The following is a 23,311-nucleotide window of genomic DNA, read 5'->3' on the forward strand; positions in this document are numbered from 1 at the left end:
TCTAGAAGCTCATCATCACATCTTTCTGCACATGCCTGATCGGAATGAGCAAGATCACTGAACTCATGAACTCTTGGATCATGGCGGCCGGGAAAGATAAGCCTCAACATCTCAATATCACTCTCTGTCAGCTTGGCCTTGCACGGTTCAAGTCTGGGTGGGGGCGGGCAGCGAGAGGATGTGAGAGCGCAGGCGTAGGCACATGGAATTGATGGGGGTTGGCTTCTCGCAAGTAGGCGGGCTATCGCGGCTTGACGGCGGCAGCAAAGAAGAGGACAGGGGAGGGGCGGGAGACAGAGACGCAATCAAGGCTCGGCCTGTGCTTGCTTGGCAGGACACGGTTGACGCGACCGGAGCGACCACGGCCGGCACTAGCCGACGACACGCGCTCGAGGTCAGCGTGGCCCATGTGCCGTAGTGCCATAAATGGCATGGTGACGGCGGTTCGGCCTCGAGCATGTAGCGTCCAGGCGGGCCAGTGGCGTAGCATAGCGATACGACGGCAGCGGTGCTGTCGTGGCGCGGCACGGAGGGCAACAGCAACGTGCGACAATGGCAGCAGGCGTGGGTAGCGCGATGTGGCAAGTCGGGCAGCCACGGCTCGCGCGGCGGTAGCCCGAGTCTACCAGTGATGCGGCCAGAGCGCGGGCAGCTCCGGCCGACTAGCCCGCGGCCACGTGCACGCTTGCGCGCACCGAGCGCCACGACGTCGAGGCCGCTCGGCATGGTGATCGCGTCTAGCCGAGAAAAACAACCCGAGAACACACTGTGCATGGATTTTAAAGCGTTCGAAACAACTACACAGTTGATCCAATCCCCAAACCACCTTCACTACTCTAAAGAGGGCACCTTAGGCTATCAACAGAGCTAAAGAACGACACCACTCCTAAACTCAATTTTTATAGAATAAATTACCAAATATAGCTTTGTCAATCTGTTTTCAAACTTAAGAAATTGACTAAGTCTTGAGTTGGATTTGCTTCAAATTCGATTTCCAAGCTATTAAAAATGTTAGCTAGCGTTATTATCTTGTTAAAATAAAAGTTACACTATCTTCTACAAAAATGTATACTTCAAACTTTATTAAGGTGTCACATATATATTTTATAACATTTTTGTTCAATAAAAATTAGTTAACATCTCTACTTGCTAACTTTATAAATCGTGAATTAACTTTTCGTTAAATTACAATGCTTTACCTATCCATCACACGACATGCAATATCACTTAAGTATAATGCTCATGACATGTTTTAGCAAGTGATTCACTGTATAACACCGAGGGTGTTACATGTACAACCTCTGCAGTGTGTAAAATTTATTCGGATAACCGTGTACGTGGTCTCGGACGGGTTATGGTTTGGTTTCAACAACTAGATTGGTTAGGATGAGTGAAAACATGAGTGTATATGTGATTTTAGAAATAAATGGTTACCGGCCATATGTTGTGGGAACAGAATGTTTAGCAGCACTTAAAATTGTGACATACCTCTTTTTAGAATTACTCTTATATATACGGAAAATAGATGATTTTCGCAAATGTATTTATAAAATGAAACCCTGTATGTGTCAAAAGATAGCTTTATGCAAATAAAACCAAGCCTTATCCTTGATATATCCATATGCATATACTGTTATCCCCTTCCATAGGTGGATGAATGGATAGGGAGTAATTGAGAGGAGTCCGAGAGGGAGGGAACGGAGACGTCCTATTCATTTAGGCTTGTTTGGCTTATAAATAATATTTTTTTAATCAATGAATAGTTTTTTTCTCACGCTAAATCAGCCAGCCAAACAAGACGAGATGAGCACAGACGAGATGAGCTCTAATTCAACCGTATTTGGATGGAAGCAGTGTCCTCAATCCTCTCATTCACTCGTGTTTCCGTACACTGATATTTATTGGTGCAACACGTAAATGTACCGGGCCCAGCATTAATCGACCGATTGCTGCTGTCTACTGGGTACATAGTGTGTACCAATCCGTACTACTGTACTAGGACAGCAAGGGGTGTCATCGAGGGTACAGGCACGTTCGACTTATCTCATATTTGATTTGTTAGGGTTTTTTTGGTTGGAATAGTATTTTTCTCTCACAATAATTCAATCAGAATGGTATTTTTTAGTCAATTTTAATCAAAATTCAGCAAACCAAACAAGGCCATAATTCATAAGGAACCTGTAGCTTGCGATTATGAACGAGCACACACACGTCAAAGACAAAACAGCACGCTGGTGGATACAAGTTGAGGATTTGTTTAGTTCCAAAAAAAATTTTCTAGAAAGTGATACAGTAGCCATCACATTGAATCTTACGATACATGTATGGAACATTAAATATAGACGAAAAAAAACTAATTATACAGTTTGATGAGAAATCACGAGACGAACGTTTTAAGCATAATTAGTCTATGATTGAACACTAATTGTTAAATAAAAATAAAAATACTACCGTAGTCAAATTTCTAAATTTCGTGGAACTAAACAAGACCTGAGAGAAGGTTCGACGTGTGAATCCATAACCACGAGATCTTTGCGTGCCCTGTTGAAACGCGGAGGATCGATCGATCGGAGGCATCGTGTCGTACTAGCCTGATGTGGAGTCCACGCCACTCACCTACCCTACCCCATCTCGAAGGGCTAGCGCCAGTAGGCTCTTTTCTTTCGAACTGTTGGTACAAAAAGGTCGCCACAGTTTTTTGTTTATTTAGAGATTAAAACAAAACAAGTGTTGATTGTTTTCTAGAAGAAAATAAAAACTAGCCTGAAAAGCCTTAGCTAGCGGGCACTCCGCAACACACTTTCTCAAAGCAACTTTGGTACGCTCCGCACTCTATTCATGCTCACCGAGACAATTTGGTCGAGGCAATGAGCTAACTCCAACTAATACTCGCTCCTTTCCAAAACTAGACGAGCTTTAAAGTTGGGCCCAGAGTTAAATTATTTTAAGTTTAACTAAAATTATAAAAAAAGAATATTTAAAACATTAAATTAGTATCATTAGATTAGATACTTCCTCTATAAAAAAACAGTCGTTCTAGAGTTTGAAATGTGTCCCAAAAAAATAGTTGTTTTAGATGTAGCCCCACTACTTTATCTCGAATCGAGGCAGCAGGCCTACACTCTCCCTGCCTCACCTTTCCTCGCTCGCCTCTCGCCTCTCCTCTCGCACTGCACCGCCAGCTACTGGCGTTTTCTTCATTGATGCGCAAAGGCCGACGCCTGCCCTCCTCTTCTCCTCCGTGGACGCGATGGCCAACGCCTACCTTTTCTCCAATGGTGTGGAGGCCAGCACCCGGGCCCTTCTTCTCCACCGACGCAGAGCCGGCCTAGCCCCTCTTCTCCTCCTCCACTGGCGTGGAGGCTGCGCTCGCCCTCCTCTTCTTCTCCGGCACCGGCCACTGCGGCGGAGATCCAGGATGTGGCGGCCGAGATCCAAGCCGGTGCGATGGAGATCCAGGCGTGGCGCAGGCGCTGCTGGAGGGGCGAATCGGCGTCAAAGCTGACGTGGTGGCGTGGCCTGGTGCGGTGGCAGAGATGGAGCAGCTGGACGTCGAAGAAGGAGGCACGGGTCTCGATGGGGAAGAGGAGCACAAGAGAGCCGAGATTGTTAGAATAGGGGTATGGCGGTCTTTTTGCTCTAGCCTTGGTAGCTGCGCTCCATCCTAGAATGACCCTTTTTTCGGTGGCGGAGGGAGTACATCATAAAAAGAATATGTTTTCATAACCTACCTATCTGGGGTCACAAATGTTGTTTTTGGCTAAAAAAATTGGTTTAAAGTTAAGATGGTTTAATTTATAGGCATCCTAGTTTGGAGTTAATGTATTTTGGGATTGAGAGAGTAGTCTCACACACATGAACACTCGCTGTGGACACCCCGGCCTCACAGAGCATGCATACCCAGCGTAGCTGACCTAACTAACCATGTGCACAACAACTTGCTCTAGAGTCTGAGCAGAGGTTCGGCTTACCCAGAAACCGACTTGTTCGGCTTGTTTTTTTAGCTGGAACAATATTTTTCTCTCACAACAATTCAGCCAGAACAATATTTTTCAGCCAGTTTCAGCCAAGATTCTGCCAGCCGAACGGGGTGCGCGACAGCACGAGCAGGATAATAATCAACTTGCGCCTTGCGTAGACTACAGCCAGGTGCATGCGATCGGGATTTTTTTTTCGACGAATGAATAATTATATTAGATAATAGCAAGGTACATATTACAAGCACTCTGGATTACACAAATATTCATAAATTGATTTTCATCTAAATTATACCCACACTACGAATAGCTCCAGATCTCAAAACTAAACATGTACGACGCTTTACAGTATGGATGACCACACAGACAAACACACGGCAAAAGGCCTGAGAACAGATGCCCAAAGAACGACGGCCAACATTTATGTAGGCGGAGTTGAGAAACTTCTTTCTACCACCGAAGAATGAGGAAGACCGATCTAAAACTTAATCTCCATAGTCCTTCATCGTGGCCAGATCTAACCACGATCAAACGGAGAAGAGACCGGAGAAAATTATTGCATGGCGGCGACAACATCTCTGTCTTGATGTCTCCGTCCGGAAATAAAAATCTGCATGTCATATCGGTGAGGATGCTGACGCCGTAGCTATCGCCCTCATGAGAAAACTATTCCATCCTGCCCTCTCACTATCACCGGAGAGGAGTAGAAGGAGATAAATCCTCAGAACCTAAGAAACTTAGCATGAAGAAACTCTAAATCTAAGGACTCGATCTACTAAAAAAAAAAACTTATTAAAAGCGATGGACCCTGCTTCTTCAGCCTCAGGCGATAAGCCAGTGGAGGGAAGGAGGGGAGGTGGAGGCGGGCGGCGGGGGCGCTCCGAATGCGAGACGCGAGACCTGGTATAGGAAATATGAACCGGAACCGTGGAGGACTAGAAGTTGGAGTTTGGTGATCGGGGGACCTCCCTAGACTCTCTGGTCGACAACAACTATACGTACGGTGCTCCTATTATATATGTATGTACGTGGATCGTCATGTATCTTTGCCTATAGGTAGCTAGCAAGCCGTTCTGCTTGGAAACGCATTTTTATTTCCGCGAAGGCACCGGCATCTTGAACCACAGAACACTACTGCTAGTTTTGTAGTTACACCCACCATGCATTCATAGCTACAGATGAGGCCACTCACCACCAACAGGCAGCAGAAAAACAAACAAAGCGACATGACGCCCACTATCCCGTGCTAGTGTCTCCAGTTCTCCACGGTGCAAGCTTTGCTTGCCCCAACCAGGAAGGATTAATTTCGGAGCACCCGGCCCAGGCCGGGGCCTTTTTTATTATTATTATAAATTTATAATATAACAGATTTCGTAGCACCTTTTCATGACCAACCAGGATCACCTTATATTAATTGCAGCACACGCCAGCAGAGATGAACCAAACAGACCCTAGAGTCTTGAACAGCTCAAGGGGATAAAGAAAACAAGACGATTCCGTACGCCAAACGAGCCGCGCCGTACGCAACGACAACGAACAACACCTAGGCCTCGTTTAGATTCTAAATTTTTTCACGTTCTCTCCATGACATCGAATCTTTGACACATACATAAAGTATTAAATGTAGATAAAAAAATAACTAATTACACAGTTTGATTGTAAATTACGAGACGAATCTTTTGAGCCTAGTTAGGCCATGATTGGACAATAATTATCAAATACAAACAAAAGTACTACAGTGCCGAATACTGATTCCTAACCCCAATCAAGACCCTAATCCTATGATTCCGTACACGCCGCCGGCCAGAAGCAGATGATGAGATGGACGCAACGACAACGAAACGAAGGCTCGGCCCAGCCCAACACGAACCAGAGGACTTCATGGCTCATATGGCATCCCCCACCTATGGGCTATGGGCCGTAACCAGAGGGACTTCATGGACCATAATGGCATCCCTGTGCTATGGTATATGGGCCGTAACCAGAGGACTTCGTGGCCCATATGGCATCCCCCACGTATGGGCTATGGCCGTCCCGGCCCATTCCGAGACGGTGGTTTGGCAAGCAGCTGAAGCCTGAAAGTCTGATCAAAACTAATAACTCTCTCGGTTCGTAGCTTCTTCGCCGCAACAAGAAAACGTCGCATCAGACTAATTCAGAGTATAGCCTAGTCCTATGAATATGAAGAACCACAACCCACATTCTAATCGAGTACGGAATTTTCTCATGTTTGGACCACTCTGGCCCATTTTCATCGAGCGTCTTTATATGAGCTGCACACACTCACAGTCTCTCACGCAACATCAAACTCTCTCCACTTGTGCGTTCGTGGGACGGCGACCATCTTTCAGTTTCAGTTGGAGCCACAAACCGGGGCAGACTCATTTTCTTCAGTGCCTGTGCCTGAGCCCAGCGAAGGACATATAAGCCCTTGTTTAGTTCATGAAAAGCGTGAAATTTGGCTACTGTAGCACTTTCGTTTTTATTTGGCAATTAGTGTTCAATCATGGACTAATTAGGCTCAAAACGTTCGCCTCGCAATTTCCAACTAAACTGTATAATTAGTTTTTATTTTCGTCTATATTTAATGCTTCATACACATACCGCAAGATTCGATGTGACGGGTACTGTAGCACTTTTCGCGAAAACTTTTCACGATGTAAACAAGGGCTAAACTGTCGGATCGTTCCCAGATCCCAAGGCAGAGGCATCGTCTTGTCTTGTCCCATAGCCTAGCCTCGCGTTGCGCCGTTGTTTGCCTGCCTGACTGTGACTGGCTCCAACCTCCATTGCCGGCCGTTGTCAAGGGGTCAGGTCAACCCTTTCTGCTGGATGGTCCGCACGCGCCCAGGTCAATGTCAATTATCCCGGCCTGCACTTGCCAAGGACTTGAAACACGGCTGATGATAGGGAGATCCCCACGCGCACGCCTCGACACTCTCAGAGCCACAGCCGGCTGGATCAGCATCAGCTAGTACTATTAGCAAGGCTGCTAGACGCTCCTAGCGGTCTCACCTGGCTAGCTACTGATCGAGACTGGCTGTCCGTGTCAGAGTTTTTTTTTCCTTTTTCTTTTCTTTCCAGATCCACTGCTCTCTCTTGTCCTCCTTTTAATCATTAGCCTGTTCGGCTGGGGCTGAAACGATCGTATACGATCGTGAATTATTACTGCTGGCTGATTTGGTGTGAGAGAAAAATACTGTTCTAGCTGAAAATTTACGATCGTTTATGACCAAGCGAACATGATCCGCTGAAAATCGGCTCTCTGTTTTGTTTGGCTTTTGGAAGCAAAACAGCCGTTAACTCGACGCCGAGAACTGAAAAAGATTTTCCCTGGTTTTGACTTTGGTCGGTTTACACGGTCCAGTTACGTCGTCCATGCTTCACGAAAGATGTTGCTTGGCAATTGGCCACACCTTTTTCTCGCGGTGAAAACATTCAGACCTGCAGCTCTTGAAATTGAAATCAAAGAGGAGATTTTGGTCCCGCAGGCACCATGTGGAAGAAGAGATGGAGAAAAAACCCGTTGATCGAACCTGGAATCCACGGCGGCTGACATCGGGGTTTGGAATGCCTTTGCACTCGAGATTTTCGACGCGTCGCCATCGAGAGCCTGGATCCAATAGAGAAATTTTTTACAGTTTCAGCGTGCAGCACGCCAGATCACTCTAGATTTGCTCTCCTCGTAGGAATTCAGAAAGCTTTTCTTTTTTTTTTGTTCTCTCATGAAGATCTGTGACTGCCTTGGAGTACTAGTATTGAATCCCATAATTATTATTCAGAGGAAAGCATGCAAGAACCAATGCGGAATTCGGAAAAGCTTGGCACTCCAGATCTGAGCATCGCCTTGAAACTTTTATTTTTGGAATAAAAAAGTGGAACGAATCCGGTCGCCAGCATACAGAAGGACGTGCGAGTTTGACTCCCTGCATGTCGGATCGAGCTGCACACGCGATTTGGGCTGCTCGCTGATGATGAGAATTCAGAAAGAGAACGGAACCTGCATGCCGTCCCTTCTCACTGAAGATTTGCGCTTTCGCCATGACTCGCCTGCTTCAATCAAATTAAGCACGCGCCATCTGGCCTGAGTCTGACTGAATTAGGATGCGGCGACGATGGTGCACGTTCGCAGAAGTGCAGTCTTGGTAAATAAGTGTGGGCTTTATTTTACTTCTTCATTCAGGATCAATTTGATTCCCTGGTTTCACCGTGTGAACCTAATTTTTTTTTTGTAATTTAGCCCTCGTTTAGACCCTGGAGGACGTAAACTCAACTTTAAACCCTGTGGGTTGATTCACGGCGTCGAGGTTACACGTCTCGACGCCATGACTCACGGCGCCGAGGTGTCTGGCCCTATTTTGCGTGAACGATGATCTGGCGCTTACGTGGCACACACCTCGGCAAGATCAGTCTAATGATATTTATTTGGTGATATAAATATTGGTGCTTTTTAAACTTGATTGAGCTTAAAATAGTTTGATTGTTGATAAAACTAGAATTTTAATTTTTTGAGACAGTGGCAACATTCATTTGTTTGTCCCAAATGTTATAAGTTTTGTATGTGTATAAAGTTAGTACATAACTACATTTTCAAATACATAGTATAGTTTGTTTTGGCTCAAACTTCTCTAACTTCGACTATGCTTTTAGGAAAAAATATATTAAGGCCCCTTTTAGAAGAAAGAAAAATCATATGAATTTTGAAGGATATCAATCCTAAAGAAAATTTTCATATATGTCCCTTTGATAAATTATTAAACACTATGAATTCCCTTTGGATTTCCATGCGATGTGTAAAACCATAGGAATTTCGGAGGAAAACTAGCATAGGATTAAACCTCATGGTAACTTTTCTTTATGTCTCTCTCTCTTGGAATTCATATATTTTTGTGTTGTATTCAAAGGCCACAATATAAACTTTTCATGTATTTTGAATTCCTATAGGATTATTGTAAGTTTCATTCAACTTTAATACTGACATTTTGTCTATTTCTATGTTTTGATAATCTTACATTCCAAAGGGAGTGTAACGCGTGTGCCCCTTCCTTTAACTCTGATGTCATCGATCCTAACAAGTCATCCTTAAAACAGCTTTAAGAGACTCTTTATATCTTTCGTAATTCATAAAAGTAGAGAGTTTGTTGAAAAATACCCTCCAATAGTCTCTTTAATTGGATCTCCAAATTAGACATCACCAATTCTGGATTTCTCGCTAGCTGAAGATGGAGAACAACGATGGTTTTCTAGAGTGTGCACAAGATTAAAAAAAATCCTCATGAGGATACAAAGATATACAAAGTGATTTTTACTCAAATAACTCTTTAAACGGTGCCTTGCAAGAGAAAACTTTCTGAATGATGATTTAAAATGTAAATTTTAAAAACATGCTCCCGTATCGCTGGTGCTAGCAACGGAAGCTCATCGCGGGTGGAACGTGGAAGCGCCACCTGATGATGATCCTGACAACCCCAACCAGAGGCAACACATGAGTGGTGACTGGTGAGCCACAAAACTGGTCGAGTGCGCCGCTACTTTGGACGGTTCGCCTTGCTTTATTATTATAATAATAATATAGAGAGCAAAGTATGAGTTTGCTGGGTTACTAGCTTACAAGAGTTTCATGACAGGTGTATAAGGAACCTAATGTTACAAGAGTTTTATTATAAGGATCAATTCGATTCCCTGGTTTCACCGTGTGAACCTTTTTTTTTTTTTGTAATTTAGCCCTCGTTTAGACCCTGGACGACGTAAACTCAACTTGAAACCCTGTGGGTCAGCGCCGTGATTTACGGCGTTGAGGTTACACGTCTCGACGCCATGACTCACGGCGCCGAGGTGTCTGGCCCTATTTTGCGTGGACGACGATCTGGTGCTTACGTGGCACACACCTCGACGTCAAGATCTGTGGCACTGAGCTCGGCACCATACATTTGTTCCCTATCGAGGCCGTCTTTCCCTATCCGAGGCTTGTTTCATTTGTTCCCCTTCCCTCTCGTGTTCTTTCTCTCCCCAACCTGTCCAATCTCTTAAATTGACTATTTGCACCTTGAAAACTTTGATTTGATCCATAGATCTTCAAGAGCAAGGTATCACCTCTCCCCTCCTTATTTTTTACGCATTGATTTGTTCTATGTTTGGTGTATTTTGTAGCCGTAGGTACGTCATTACTAGGGTTTTGAAGCGATTATTAATATTTGTAATATGCAATCTTAGGATGCCAAGGCGTGGAAAAGCTAATAAATCAAGGTAACCTCAGCGCATCTTGTTATATTATTGTTTCATTGATGTGTAGTAAATGGAAAACCCTAGGTTTATGGTTTAATGCTCATTGCCTTTGGTTCATAGAACAAAATTATTTCAATTGTAGTTATGGCTGAATGACTGGAAATGACTTCGATCCATTTCCTTTGCGGTGATCCTTGCAAGGTGGCCAAGTCCGATAAAGAGGACACGTATAGGCAGAGGTATTGGATGTGTTCCAATTTTATGTTTCAGCCTACACTTCGTTAGCGCTGCATTAACAAGATGGTGAGAAACTGATGCTGTGTAATAATTATTTTGTTTCATATGAAATCATGCATGAATTATTTGTTGTGTAACATTTGCATGTATTGTATACCCCTCTACCGCTTTGTGATTTTGAGCAGTGGGTCGACACTGATATCAAACCGAAAGACAAGGAGTGGATGCAGAAACTGTTGCGTTGGGAGGCAGAGGACACGAAGATGATCGATAGGAGACGCAGAGAGGAGGCTGCAGAAAAGGAGCACAAGGAAGAGGAGGAAAGGAGGCGTGTTGTTGCGTGTAGGGAGAAGAAGCTTGAGCATGCGCACCGAGCGAAAGCAGCGATAGAGGAGAATCCTGATGCCCTGAGGATCTGGGTCAAAGGGATCTCCTAAGGACAAGAAGCAACATCATTGACACATGTTCCAACCTCATTCGGGGTGGATTGAGTATCGGGCACCACAACCACATCTTCCACATCGACCTCGCGGTTGGGTAACGGAGGCTCAGAAGGTGCCGGATTCTTTGGTTCTGGCAAGAACCCACGAGGGGGTGAATGACCATTAGGGGATGAATACCCATGAGAGGTGGGATCATTGGACAACTTCCGCACAACCAAATCCAAACATTGAAACTCGTTCTTCATGACAGTTTTGACATATTTGTCACATTGAGTCTCTGATGCAATTGGGACCAACCGTCTAAAAATTGTTCCTGACCTGCCACGGTGAAGTACCCCCAACTAAGATGGCTTCTTCATTTGAATTGCATTTAAGCTCATCACGAGCCCTAGCAAACAACTTACAAAATAATGCCCATCATCAAATATCACTGGCACCCTTTGCATTCCAACAAAATGGACATTCCCAAAATCATCTTCCTCCACACTTCCTCCATGATACAGGATGACTACGTTGTCCATCTAGTTGGTATGCACACAACCAAGTTATTAGGGATACATTATTATAAGATGATTAACCACAATATCTAACTACATTTGCTAACTAAATTACCTAACTATCTACCTATACAAATAAGTATCTAACTGCCTATCTCTCTAACAATCTAATCTAACTAAATAAGCTACATAAATATATTCCTAAGTCTATAATATAACTAAATAAATAAGTATCTATCTACCTACCTATTTAATTAAATTTGCTAACTAAATTTGCTAAATATTCTAAATAAATTACTAACTAAATTACCTAAACTAGACTAACTAATTTAACTTTAAAAAATTTACCTTGTTGTAGGTACCGGAGGCGCTAGGGGCGTAGAGGAGTGGGGTGCCGATGGGTCAGGGGGCGCTGGGGCCAGTGGCCCACCGGTAGGCGGGACCTCCGGCAAGCGGTGGCGGGCCGCCCTCGCTGTCGGATAGTGCGAAGGAGGAGGGAAGGGGGTGACGAGGGTGGCAGGGACGGGGGCACGGCGGCGGTGGTCGGCCACGTCCTGCCCGAGCGGCCACGGGCTACGAGGGTGTAGGGTCGAGATGGTGGACTAGAGGGGGTGAATAGTCCTTTCTAAAATCTAATCACGCCGGCTAACCAAAACAAATGTGGAATTAAAACTATCGGTCTAGCCAAGATTATACCACTCTACCTAAGTTCACAAGCACCTTATCAAGATCCTAATTAGGCAATAAAGGTGCCAGGGTAGCTAGAGCTCACCTAAATAATTTTGGAGCAAGATCACACAAACTTATGTACTAGTACTTCAAGCAACGGGGGAGCTCCTACACAATTCTAGTAAGCAAAAGCACAAAGCTCCTAAGCTCACTAGCAATGCTCAATAACAAGGCTACACAAACTAAATTAGAGAGCTCAAATTACTTAGCTACACAAACTAAGCAATGTGACTAACAAGGTTACTAAAATTAAATTAGCCATAGAAGGGAGCTACTTCTATGCTACACAAGCAAGAAGGTAATTAGCAAGCTACACAAGCAAACTAATTACAAGAGCAACTACACAAGCACAATGTATGAAATAAAAATATAAGCTTGTGTTTCGAGGAATGCAAACCACCAAGAAGATGATGAAAACAATGTTGACACGACGATTTTCTCCTGAGGTTCACTTGGTTGCCACCAAGCTATGTCCCTGTTGTGTCGACCGCTCACTTGGTGGTTCGACGGCTAATTGGCATCACCCAGCAAGTCCGTACATCGGGCACTGCAAGAACATACCCCGAAAATGAGGGTAGCTCAATGACACGCTCAACTAGAGTTGCTCTTCACAATCCCACGGGGTGAGCACAATCCCCCTCATAAATCCTCCTCTAGAGCACCGCACAATCTTCTTGCATGGTTCAACGGAGTCACAAGACACCAAGCCGTCTAGGTGGTGGCAACCTCCAAGAGTAACAAGCACCACCGGCTTGCAACTCGATCACCTAGTGCCACTCGAAGCAACCTCACGATGTAAAACACTAGAATCACACTCACTCACAACCAGATCGCACTTTTGTAAGCACAAGTGAGTTAGAGGGCTCCCAAGCACACCTACACAAAGCCACCAAGGCTTAAGGCTGCTCAGCAACCAGCCTGAGATCCACCTCTATTTATAGCCTCCAAGCCAAATAGAGTCGTTGGAGCAAAGCTGTTGGTTTCTGTGAGGGCACCGGACACGACGGTGCCTGTCACCGAACACGATGGTGCCCCTCCCAATGGTCGAATTCCAACAACAGTGGTGGCGGTGGCACCGCCCTAGGGGTGGCGGTGACCACCTAGGCCAACCCCATAAAAACCTATGGCAGAACCGCCTAATTTAATGCCTCACAGGAGTGCTTGTCTTCCATTAGACACTAAGCACTCAAGGGAGAACAATAAATTACTCAGTTCCGTCGGGCACACCCCAGGGGAGAACCCAAAAATCCACATTTTTGCCATCAGGATCACAAATGATAGAATAAAGCTTACATCATTCGTGACCATTTCTTACATTACTTTTGATACAACATCAGAGTATAATATTTATTAATATAACAGCGGAATGAAATCATATTATCAGAGTTATAAATAATTTAATTGAACAGTGGAATAGAAACATGTGAACAGAGTTACAGCGGAAATAAACATCTATTAATGACATGATGAAGTATTGATATATATAGACTATGACAACAGATTATCAATTTTCATTTATAAAAACATTTAGTGAGAGTTATAAATAAAGACTACGATCGCAGCATAAAGGAAATCCTCTCTGAGCCCACCAGGAGGAATCCACATGCAAAGGTCAACTCAAGCCTCCACCTATTACCTGCAACAGGGAGAATAAAACCCTGAGTACTCAATTGTACTCAGCAAGACTTACCCGACAAGAGGAAAGAAAAGACTTTAAGGATATGCAAGGCTATCTGGCTTGTGGGTTTATTGCATTTGCAGGAAGCATTACTAAGCGTGCGTCCTTATGTTCGATTTTTATTAATAGCCGCATTGGTTCATTAACTAACCATTCTATGTAAGCACCTGTGCTACTTTCAAGCAGGTGGTAAGCAATTAGATTTTCTTTGTCCATCTTCCATGTTTCATCTTCTAGTTCTTACTACGATGCTAAACCATAGACAAGCCGTACCGGATAGCTCGGCAATTCGCGAATCAATGCCCCCAGCTAGGTACCCCGAAAACACACGCCCCACTTGTATCCCAGGCACAAGCAGGACCAACCCATCACTCTCCTCTCTTAGGTGTCTAGGTCCCCGTCCAAACTGGGACTCCAAGCCCCCACCCCTGAGTCCCGGACTCAGTGCGGTGCAAGGACCTCCTCCACCAAAAACAAACCCTGACAGTCGGTCCGGAAAGAGCCGGATCCGCGACAAGAGAGCAACAAGTCTTTCAAGCGCCCATACACAAGTATGTGCTCGGGATAATAAGTCTATGACCTGCCTAGAGTCATATGCAACGATCGGTCCTTAACTGACCAGATAGAGAAAAACAGTGTAACCAAGTTATGCCCCATGTCCACGGCGACACAACTCCTTACACTCACCAATACCCAAACCATATCCCTGCCCGGTCACCGTTTTCCTTTCCACCATTTTCATATTTTCCAAGTGATAGTAATCCAATAATATATCTCCTATCTCTCGCGAGTGACAGGCAATCACTCGACTTCTACCGGAGTCCTATAGCATAGCATTCTACATGATCCTGTCATACTAGTAAGACTCATAGGAATAAAGATGTATATGCAAGTGGGTTTCATTCAACTCCTTAAAACTTAATGCACATATATAATTTAAACTGGAGAAAGTAGGGGTTATGCACCGGGGCTTGCCTGGGTAAGATATATCAAAAGTTAGTATCTGCATCTTCAGATCATCCACCATCAACTAGATAGAAAGCCCATTGCATCATCTCCTGGAGAGAATACCATTACATCATCTTCGGATTCCCAATCACCCTTCGATCGATCCGTTGACCCATCATCATACCTATATGATATGCATGCGATGCAATGCAAAGATGTAATTAATCAACTGCAATCGTGACTCATAAAATATGACATACGCATCTCGAGCTAACGGGCTAGTTCTAACGACGACCATACTTAGGCTACATATACACGTTGTTGGATAAGGCGTTATTTCCCAACAATTAGTTTAGTTATATAAACCAACGGTGTTTCTTTATTCGCAATAGGCCATTATTATTTACCTAGCAACTAATTATTTTAGAGCTACAAAAATTATGGTGAGCAGCTAATATTGCTAGGAACCTACTGTAAAGATGTCCGATCCAACGCTATTACTAATTTACCACAGAAATCCCTACAAGTTTATATTTTACAACATTAAGTATCTTAAATTAATTATATAGCTTCCAAGAATAATATCACACTATGTGAACCAACTATACTAATAGGTAGATCATGATTTTAGGAGACTAACAAAACTGGTTTGGCATTTTTATGATTTTCTATGATTTTCTACGAATTTTACAAGTTTACTTTATAATCTATTTTAGAAATTACCTCAAAATGAAAAAGGGCCGTTGGACCTAAACCGGCCCAGCATCCCAGGCGAATGCGCGGCCCACAGGCGAGGCGCGTGGCCAGCGGCCCAACCAAGCGCGTAACCGGCCCAGCAGGGCAGACCGGCCAAAGGCCCAGGCGGGGCACCAAGCAGCCCAAGGCGAGCGCATGCCGACCAGAGGCCCAGGCGGCCAGCAGCAAGGGCGATGCGGCCCAACGCCAGGCAGGTCGTAGCCCAGCAAAATGGCCCACGCGGCCAGGACCAGATAGCGACGGCATTTAAGTGATTAGGCCCCTGAGCTTCCTCTAAATCATTCTGCGGTACTAACGTACTATTTGAGTGAGTCTAGTATTTTGCACCGAGAACCCCCGTACAAAAATCTACTTGGATTCGTACCCTTCGTCTTCTTCCAAAGCAGAGCACCGGTAGGGGAGCTCCGGCCAACGACCAATCCCAGCCAGGAAGGCACGGCGATGGTGGGAGAGGCATGGCTGCGGGCGCGGCCATGGCACTGTGGCAGCGGGCGAGTCACATCCGGTCGGGCGCTGCGGAACAAGGGACGCTGCTGCTCGGGCACGGCCACGGCAGTGGCACGCGCGTGCCTGTGTGCACGGTAGTTGCGGCTGGCGAGGTGGCTCGGTGATGTGGTAGTCCAAGCCAGGTGCGCCATGGGGAGAGCGGAGCTAGACCACGCTCTAGCGCGGTGGCAGTGCGTGCTGCGGTCGAGCAGCGCTCGCACGAGGGAGGCCTAGCACCGGACGGTGTGGCTAGGGGCGCAACACCGGCCACTGGCAGCAGGCAGGCCACGCAGATGATGGCATGGCGCAGATGCTGGGAGATGGAATGGAAGGTGAGCAGCTTGGTGCTAGCATGGTAGGAGCCATGGGGACTCAGGGCAGCAGCAGCACGGGACGGGCCAACGACGGCACCTAGGGCTTCTGGCACGGCAAGGAGGGCGCAGCGACTGCGGGCGCGAGGCAGGAACTAAGGAGGGAAGAAAAACAAGATGCTCGGTTGGTAAGGACGGCTTCGACTGCTGGCCTGGTAGAAGAAAAAGGAGAGCAAAGAAGGATGGCAAGAGATAGCAGTGGCAGAGGGAAAGTGGTGCAATGACCAGCAACAAAAGACAGAGACATGACCGGAGAAGACAGGAGCAGATAGGGGCAGGCAGAGGCCAAGCCAAGGAGATACGGAAGGCAGACGCGTGAGAGAGAGCGAGGTCAACTTGTACAGAGGACAGATTTCCACCACCGGGAAACTCTCATCACCGTTCATGCATATAAAGCTAGACCCGTGAGTCTATATATGTATATATATATATCTCATTCTATTTATTACGGACTTTTATTCTATTATAACAGTTGCTCGTCATGCTAAATCTTAAAGATCAAATCGTTCGATAGCATCGTTATCGGACAGTCCTGAATATCCCTACATACGGCGTAATTTAACTTGAGCATGTATTTGAGTCCACGAAACTAAGTCATACAGGATTCGCTTATTGCTTCATGTATGTCCTAAATAATAAAAAAAATCGAGAAACTCGTTTCAAAAGTTTTACTTAGGCCTAAATCACGGCACTAAATAATATCGTAACATCGAGGTGTTACAACCAACCCCCCTTAAAAAGAATCTCGTCCCGAGATTCGAAGCTAGAACTAGAAAAGGGGAAACGCGATTACATTCGTAGATCAGGGGTTACACGAAAGATTACACGACTTTGAATACAAAACCGCACGGGACCTAGGGATATATGGTTAAGAGCAACTTGGTACAACCGAGACCTACTCTAGAAGTCGAGATAGACGAGGACAATGGAGAATCAACAAGAAGATGATTATCCAAAACATGGCGTAGCACCAACAGATCCAGAAACAGTCAACGGAGAAGTAAAACATCGTGAACCCTAAGATTGACTACCCAAAAAGGGAACTTGAACTTCTTCGATGAATCGGATCCTTCCTTCTTCTCAGATCACACTATCACCTTGAACTGCCGAACCTAGCTTCACAACGATAACAAGATTTCGTAGCTCTACTGTGAATGCGAGAGGAATGGGGATGAAGAAGAAGAGCAAGGACTAAGGGTATTTATAGAGGCGAATGGAGAGGGGAAAGCAACACACTGATGGCAGATACGGCGGGGCTGGGGTACACAGACGGTGCATGCTGTGGAGATAAGGTCGGAGACATGGTGCGCTTCCTACGCGAGCGGCAGAGGGGGCCCGCTCGATGAGGCAGGCGTGCAGGCGATCGTGTCACCAAAAGAAGAAAGAAAGGGAAGGGGAAATGGGGGGGGGGGGTTCGGTACGAGAGATAAGGCGTGAGAGTTAAGAGCTGACCGGATGCTGGGAAAAGGAGAAGCGCACAATGCACAAAGACAGCGAGCACTGCACGATGCCGCGGCCACGCAAAAACAGGATGCTACAGATCCGACACCAGCGGCGTTTGTAGGGCACGCAGCGAAATGACCCAGCATGCGTAGCGCGGTCAACTAAGCATAGGGCTTGGGGCAAGACGTCCACTCTGACTTTTGTAATTACTCCCAACTATCCACTGCTAACCTTCCTTTACTACTCTTCTTTTGCTTTCCTTCCTCGACCACATCCGTCTTTTCTATAAACCCAGATCATGTCATACTTTCTTTCTCTGAAACCATCTCTTGTTTACCTTGAGAGAACACTTCTACATCACCATGTTGTGGATTTCCCGTTTGAACACCTGAACATTTCCAAGGAGAAAAATTTTAAAACAAAACAGTACGGCGGTGTAACTTGGTAAAGGTACTTGGTCAAAAACCTCGATACCAGCGCATGCCGAGCAGCGTCACATGTGGCAGCTATTCCACAAGGAGCCCTCGGTGTCGTCATGGCATCATAAGCTATTAACTAGGCAACTACTACCAACTTACATACCATGAAGGCAGTGGGGTTGTAGACCACAGAATGAGGGGAGTACTGTAAGGAAAAATTCAAGCAACAAAGGTTCCCTTCACAACAAGGGACAAGGAATTCAAATCCAACGGCGGATTTGTTTTAAAGCGATCCAAGTGTTCTATTGGGACATCCACAATTAGCCGATACAGTGTCCTATATTATCCAATCACGTCTGATCTGCTGGCATCTGAATGTCAACTTCTCTTGTAACCCACTTAATATCACCCAAGAAAACTTAAGCACATCTAACGAACTTAAGGTAGATAAACGCAATAAACACAGCAAAATAACAGAATGCATGTTCCAACGATCTGATACGGGTACATCATATAGGCATTTAGGCTCCCGTTCACGACACAGCATTCACCTACAGTCGAACGGGCTCAACAACTACGGATGACAACAACGAAAAACACTACTACTATGGGTACAGCATCCCAAGGTAACTAATCTACATCTTCTCGTGGCAATGGCTGAGCGAGAGGAATCAAGGGTTCTTCTTCTGACACTTCCGAGGGTGGAGGTGCGGGCGGTGCTGTAACACTTGTTCTTCTTCTTTCTGGCGAGTGGATAGGGATCCCTTCTAAAATCGGGGCATCCTGCCTTTCAGCAGCCAACGTCCTCCGCTCGGCCCTGGTGACAAGATAGGCCACCCGCAGCTGATGAACATGCTGATCTTCGGCCTCCTTTAGGGCTTCCTCCATGGCAGCCTCTCGGCTCTCAGTAGCTACAGCGCTAGCATGCGCTTCGATGAGCTGCACCTAGAGTATCCGGTTGAAGATCTCGGCTTCCTCGGCGCGCCAAAGGCACACCCCCAGTTCCAAGGCTTGACGATCGTACTGCTCATCTAGAGCGAGCAGGTACATGGTCAAGTGCACCACGGTGGGGCTGTCCTCATGCGCATCTCGCCCTTGCAAAGCCTCCATGCGAGCCTTCCCTGCCCGCCGATTCTTGTCCAAAGGAGGAAAGAACCGCATGAGGTTACGGGCAATGGGCTCCTCATAGATCTGGCAGAGGTACCGCAAGGCTTTGCGGGCCACAACCTAGTAGATGTCGATGAAGCGAAACCCGATTATGGTCACACTCTAGGCTTCAGCGAGGTCGGGGAACTCTTCACTCTTCCCGATGTAGACGGTAACCTCACACCGCTCGGTGCCATGCTCCTCATACTCATGGCCCTCATACTCGGGGCGATCATTGACTTCGAGCTTTTGTAGGGTGGCATGTAGGATTCTGGGAAAACCCTCAATGTTCATGCAGTAGGTACTAACCTAGGCTCCTGTCATCTCTGGCGGTGGTTGCAAGGAAGGCTGAGCGAAAAGCTGGCTCAAAGGAAAAGCTAAGCGAGCTAAAATTCGCTGAGTGGTAGACCAATGGCTAAGCCAGGCTCTACTTATAAAGGCAGAGCGTTTAGTGGTCCTAGCGCGGTTCACCAGGGTTCCCGCGTGAGATCACTATGCTGGATCAACCAAATTACATGCGTTCGAGGTGAGCGACGTGCGATGCCATTACTGACTAGTATGACTGCAGGGCAAGGGTCCGACAAGAGCGTAGAAAGGGTATGGGGAGACTTGGGTTACGACCGGCGTGAACCACGGGCGAACGCAAAACACAAGGCCCTAGTGCAGACCTAACTCTAGAACATGAACGATTCATTCGTGCACAATACGACATGGAGGGCGTATCTACAAGCAATACGAGTGCTACAATGCACAACCAGGATATGCATGAATGCATGTCCTATACGTCCTTCCACTGTTGCCAACATATAGGGCAACCGTTCTTAGATTTTTGGCACATTGTTCTCTTTCTATAACTAGTGGATACTATTGGACTATGCTCGAGTCAGTGTACCTACAGAAACTTGATTAATCCTATCTAAGTCAGCAGAGTGCCATCTATTCTGGATACATAACCATAGTAATAGGGCTACTTATATAACTTCGCATACAAGCGTCCTAACTTTTTGCAAAAACAGGTTGTCAAATTTTAGCTTAGGAAAGGTTTTTGAAGCTGTATTTTCTCATTTGAGCTCTAATACCACTTGTGGCAGAACCGCCTAATTTAATGCCTCACAGGAGTGCTTGTCTTCTATTAGACACTAAGCACTCAAGGGAGAACACTAAATTACTCGGTTCCATCGGGCACACCCCAGAGGAGAACCCGAAAATCCATATTTTTGTCATCAAGATCACAAATGAGAGAATAAAGCTTACATCATTCGTAACCATTTCTTACATCACTTTTGATACAACATTAGAGTATAATATTTATTAATATAACAGCGGAATGAAATCATATTATCAGAGTTATAAACAATTTAATTGAACAGCGGAATAGAAACATGTGAACAGAGTTACAGCGGAAATAAACATCTATTAATGACATGATGAAGTATTGATATATATAGACTATGACAACAGATTATCAATTTTCATTTATAAAAACATTTAGTGAGAGTTATAAATAAAGACTACGATCGCAGCGTAAAGGAAATCCTCTCTGAGCCCACCAGGAGGAATCCACATGCACTCAGCAAGACTTACCCAACAGGAGGAAAGAAAAGACTCCAAGGATATGCAAGGCTATCTGGCTTGTGGGTTTATTGCATTTGCAGGAAGCATTACTAAGCATGTGTCCTTATGTTCGATTTTTATTAATAGCCACATTGGTTCATTAACTAACTATTCTATGTAAGCACCTATGCTACTTTCAAGCAGGTGGTAAGCAATCAGATTTTCTTTGTCCATCTTCCATCTTTCATCTTTCAGTTCTTACTACGATGCTAAACCGTAGACAAGCCGTACCGGATAGCCCGGCGATTCGTGAATCAATGCCCCCAGCTGGGTACCCCAAAAACACACGCCCCACTTGTACCCAGGCACAAGCAGGACCAACCCATCACTCTCCTGTCTCGGGTGTCCAGGTCCCTGTCCAAACTAGGACTCCAAGCCCCCGCCCCTGAGTCCCGGACTCAGTGTGGTGCAAGGACCTCCTCCACCAAAAACAAACCCTGACAGTCGGTCCGGAAAGAGTCGGATCCACGACAAGAGAGCAACAAGTCTTCCAAGCCCCCATACACAAGTATGTGCTCGGGATAATAAGTCTGTGACTTACCTAGAGTCATATGCAACGATCGGTCCTTAACCGACCAGACAAGGAAAAACAGTGTAACCAAACTATGCCCCATGTCCACGGTGACACAACTCCTTACGCTCACCAATACCCAAACCATATCCCTGCCCGATCACCATTTTCCTTTCCACCATTTTCATATTTTCCAAGTGATAGTAATCCAATAATATATTTCCTATCTCTCGCGAGTGACAGGCAATCACTCGACTTCTACCGGAGTCCTATAGCATAGCATTCTACATGATCCTGTCATACTAGTAAGACTCATAGGAATAAAGATGTATATGCAAGTGGGTTTCATTCAACTCCTTAAAACTTAATGCACATATATAATTTAAACTGGAGAAAGTAGGGGTTATGCACCAGGGCTTGTCTGGGTAAGATATATCAAAAGTTAGTATCTGCATCTTCAGATCATCCACCATCAACCGGATAGAAAGCCCATTGCATCATCTCCTAGAGAGAATACCATTACACCATCTTCGGATTCCCAATCACCCTTTGATCGATCTGTTGACCCATCATCGTACCTATATGATATGCATGCGATGCAATGCAAAGATGTAATTAATCAACTGCAATCATGACTCTTAAAATACGACATACGCCTCTTGAGCTAACGGGCTAGTTCTAACGACGACCATACTTAGGCTATATATACACGTTGTCGGATAAGGCGTTATTTCCCAATAATTAGTTTAGTTATATAAACCAACGATGTTTCTTTATTCGCAATAGGCCATTATTATTTACCTAGCAACTAATTATTTTAGTGCTACAAAAATTATGGTGAGCAGCTAATATTGCTAGGAACCTATTGTAAAGATGTCCGATGCAACGTTATTACCAATTTGCCACGAAAATCCCTACAAGTTTATATTTTTACAATATTAAGTATCTTAAATTAATTATATAGCTTCCAAGAATAATATCACACTATGTGAACCAACTATACTAATAGGTAGATCATGATTTTAGGAGACTAACCAAACTGGTTTGGTATTTTTATGATTTTTCTATGATTTTCTACGAATTTTACAAGTTTACTTTATAATCTATTTTAAAAATTACCTCAAAACGAAAAAGGGTCGTTGGACCTAAACCGGCCCAACATCCCAGGCAAATGCGCGGCCCACAGGCGAGGTGCGCGGCCCGCGGCCGAACCGAGCGCACAACCGGCCCAGCAGGGCAGACCGGCCAGAGGCCCAGGCGGGGCACCAAGCAGCCCAAGGCGGGCGCATGCCGGCCAGAGGCCCAGGCGGCCAGCAGCAAGGGTGAGGCGGCCCAACGCTAGGCAGGCCGTAGCTCAACAAAACGGCCCACGTGGCCAGGACCAGATAGCGATGGCGTTTAAGCGATTAGGCCCCTGAGCTTCCTCTAAATCATTCCACGGTACTAACATACTATTTGAGTGAGTCTAGTATTTTGCACCGAGAACCCCCATACAAAAATCTACTTTGATTCATACCCTTCGTCTTCTTCCAAAGCAGAGCACCGGCAGGGGAGCTCCGACCGGTGACCAATCCCGGCTAGGAAGGCACGGCGGTGGCGGGAGAGGCATGGCTACGGGCGCGGCCATGGCGCTATGGTAGCGGGCGAGTCACATCCGGCAGGGCGCTGTGGAACAAGGGACGCTGCTGCTCGGGCACGACCACGGCAGTGGCACGCACGCGCCTGCGTGCGCGGTAGTTGCGGTTGGCGAGGCGGCTCGGTGACGTGGTAGTCCGAGCCAGGCGCGCCGTGGGGAGAGCGGAGCTGGACCGCGGCTCCAGCGCGGTGGTGG

General features: G+C 45.8%; 1 protein-coding gene across 1 annotated transcript in view; it reads left to right on the forward strand.

Annotated features, from left to right (window-relative positions):
* Positions 1–10,876, forward strand: part of LOC136492351 (uncharacterized) — a 24,827-nt gene extending 13,951 nt beyond the window's left edge. Inside the window, exon 12 of the mRNA XM_066488400.1 lies at positions 10,625–10,876. Coding sequence (XP_066344497.1) covers positions 10,625–10,876 — 252 coding nt within the window. The remainder of the gene's footprint in view (positions 1–10,624) is intronic.
* Positions 10,877–23,311: the final 12,435 nt, after the last annotated feature.

This window comes from Miscanthus floridulus, chromosome 11, assembly GCF_019320115.1.
Source record: "Miscanthus floridulus cultivar M001 chromosome 11, ASM1932011v1, whole genome shotgun sequence".
Taxonomy (NCBI): Eukaryota; Viridiplantae; Streptophyta; class Magnoliopsida; order Poales; family Poaceae; genus Miscanthus; species Miscanthus floridulus.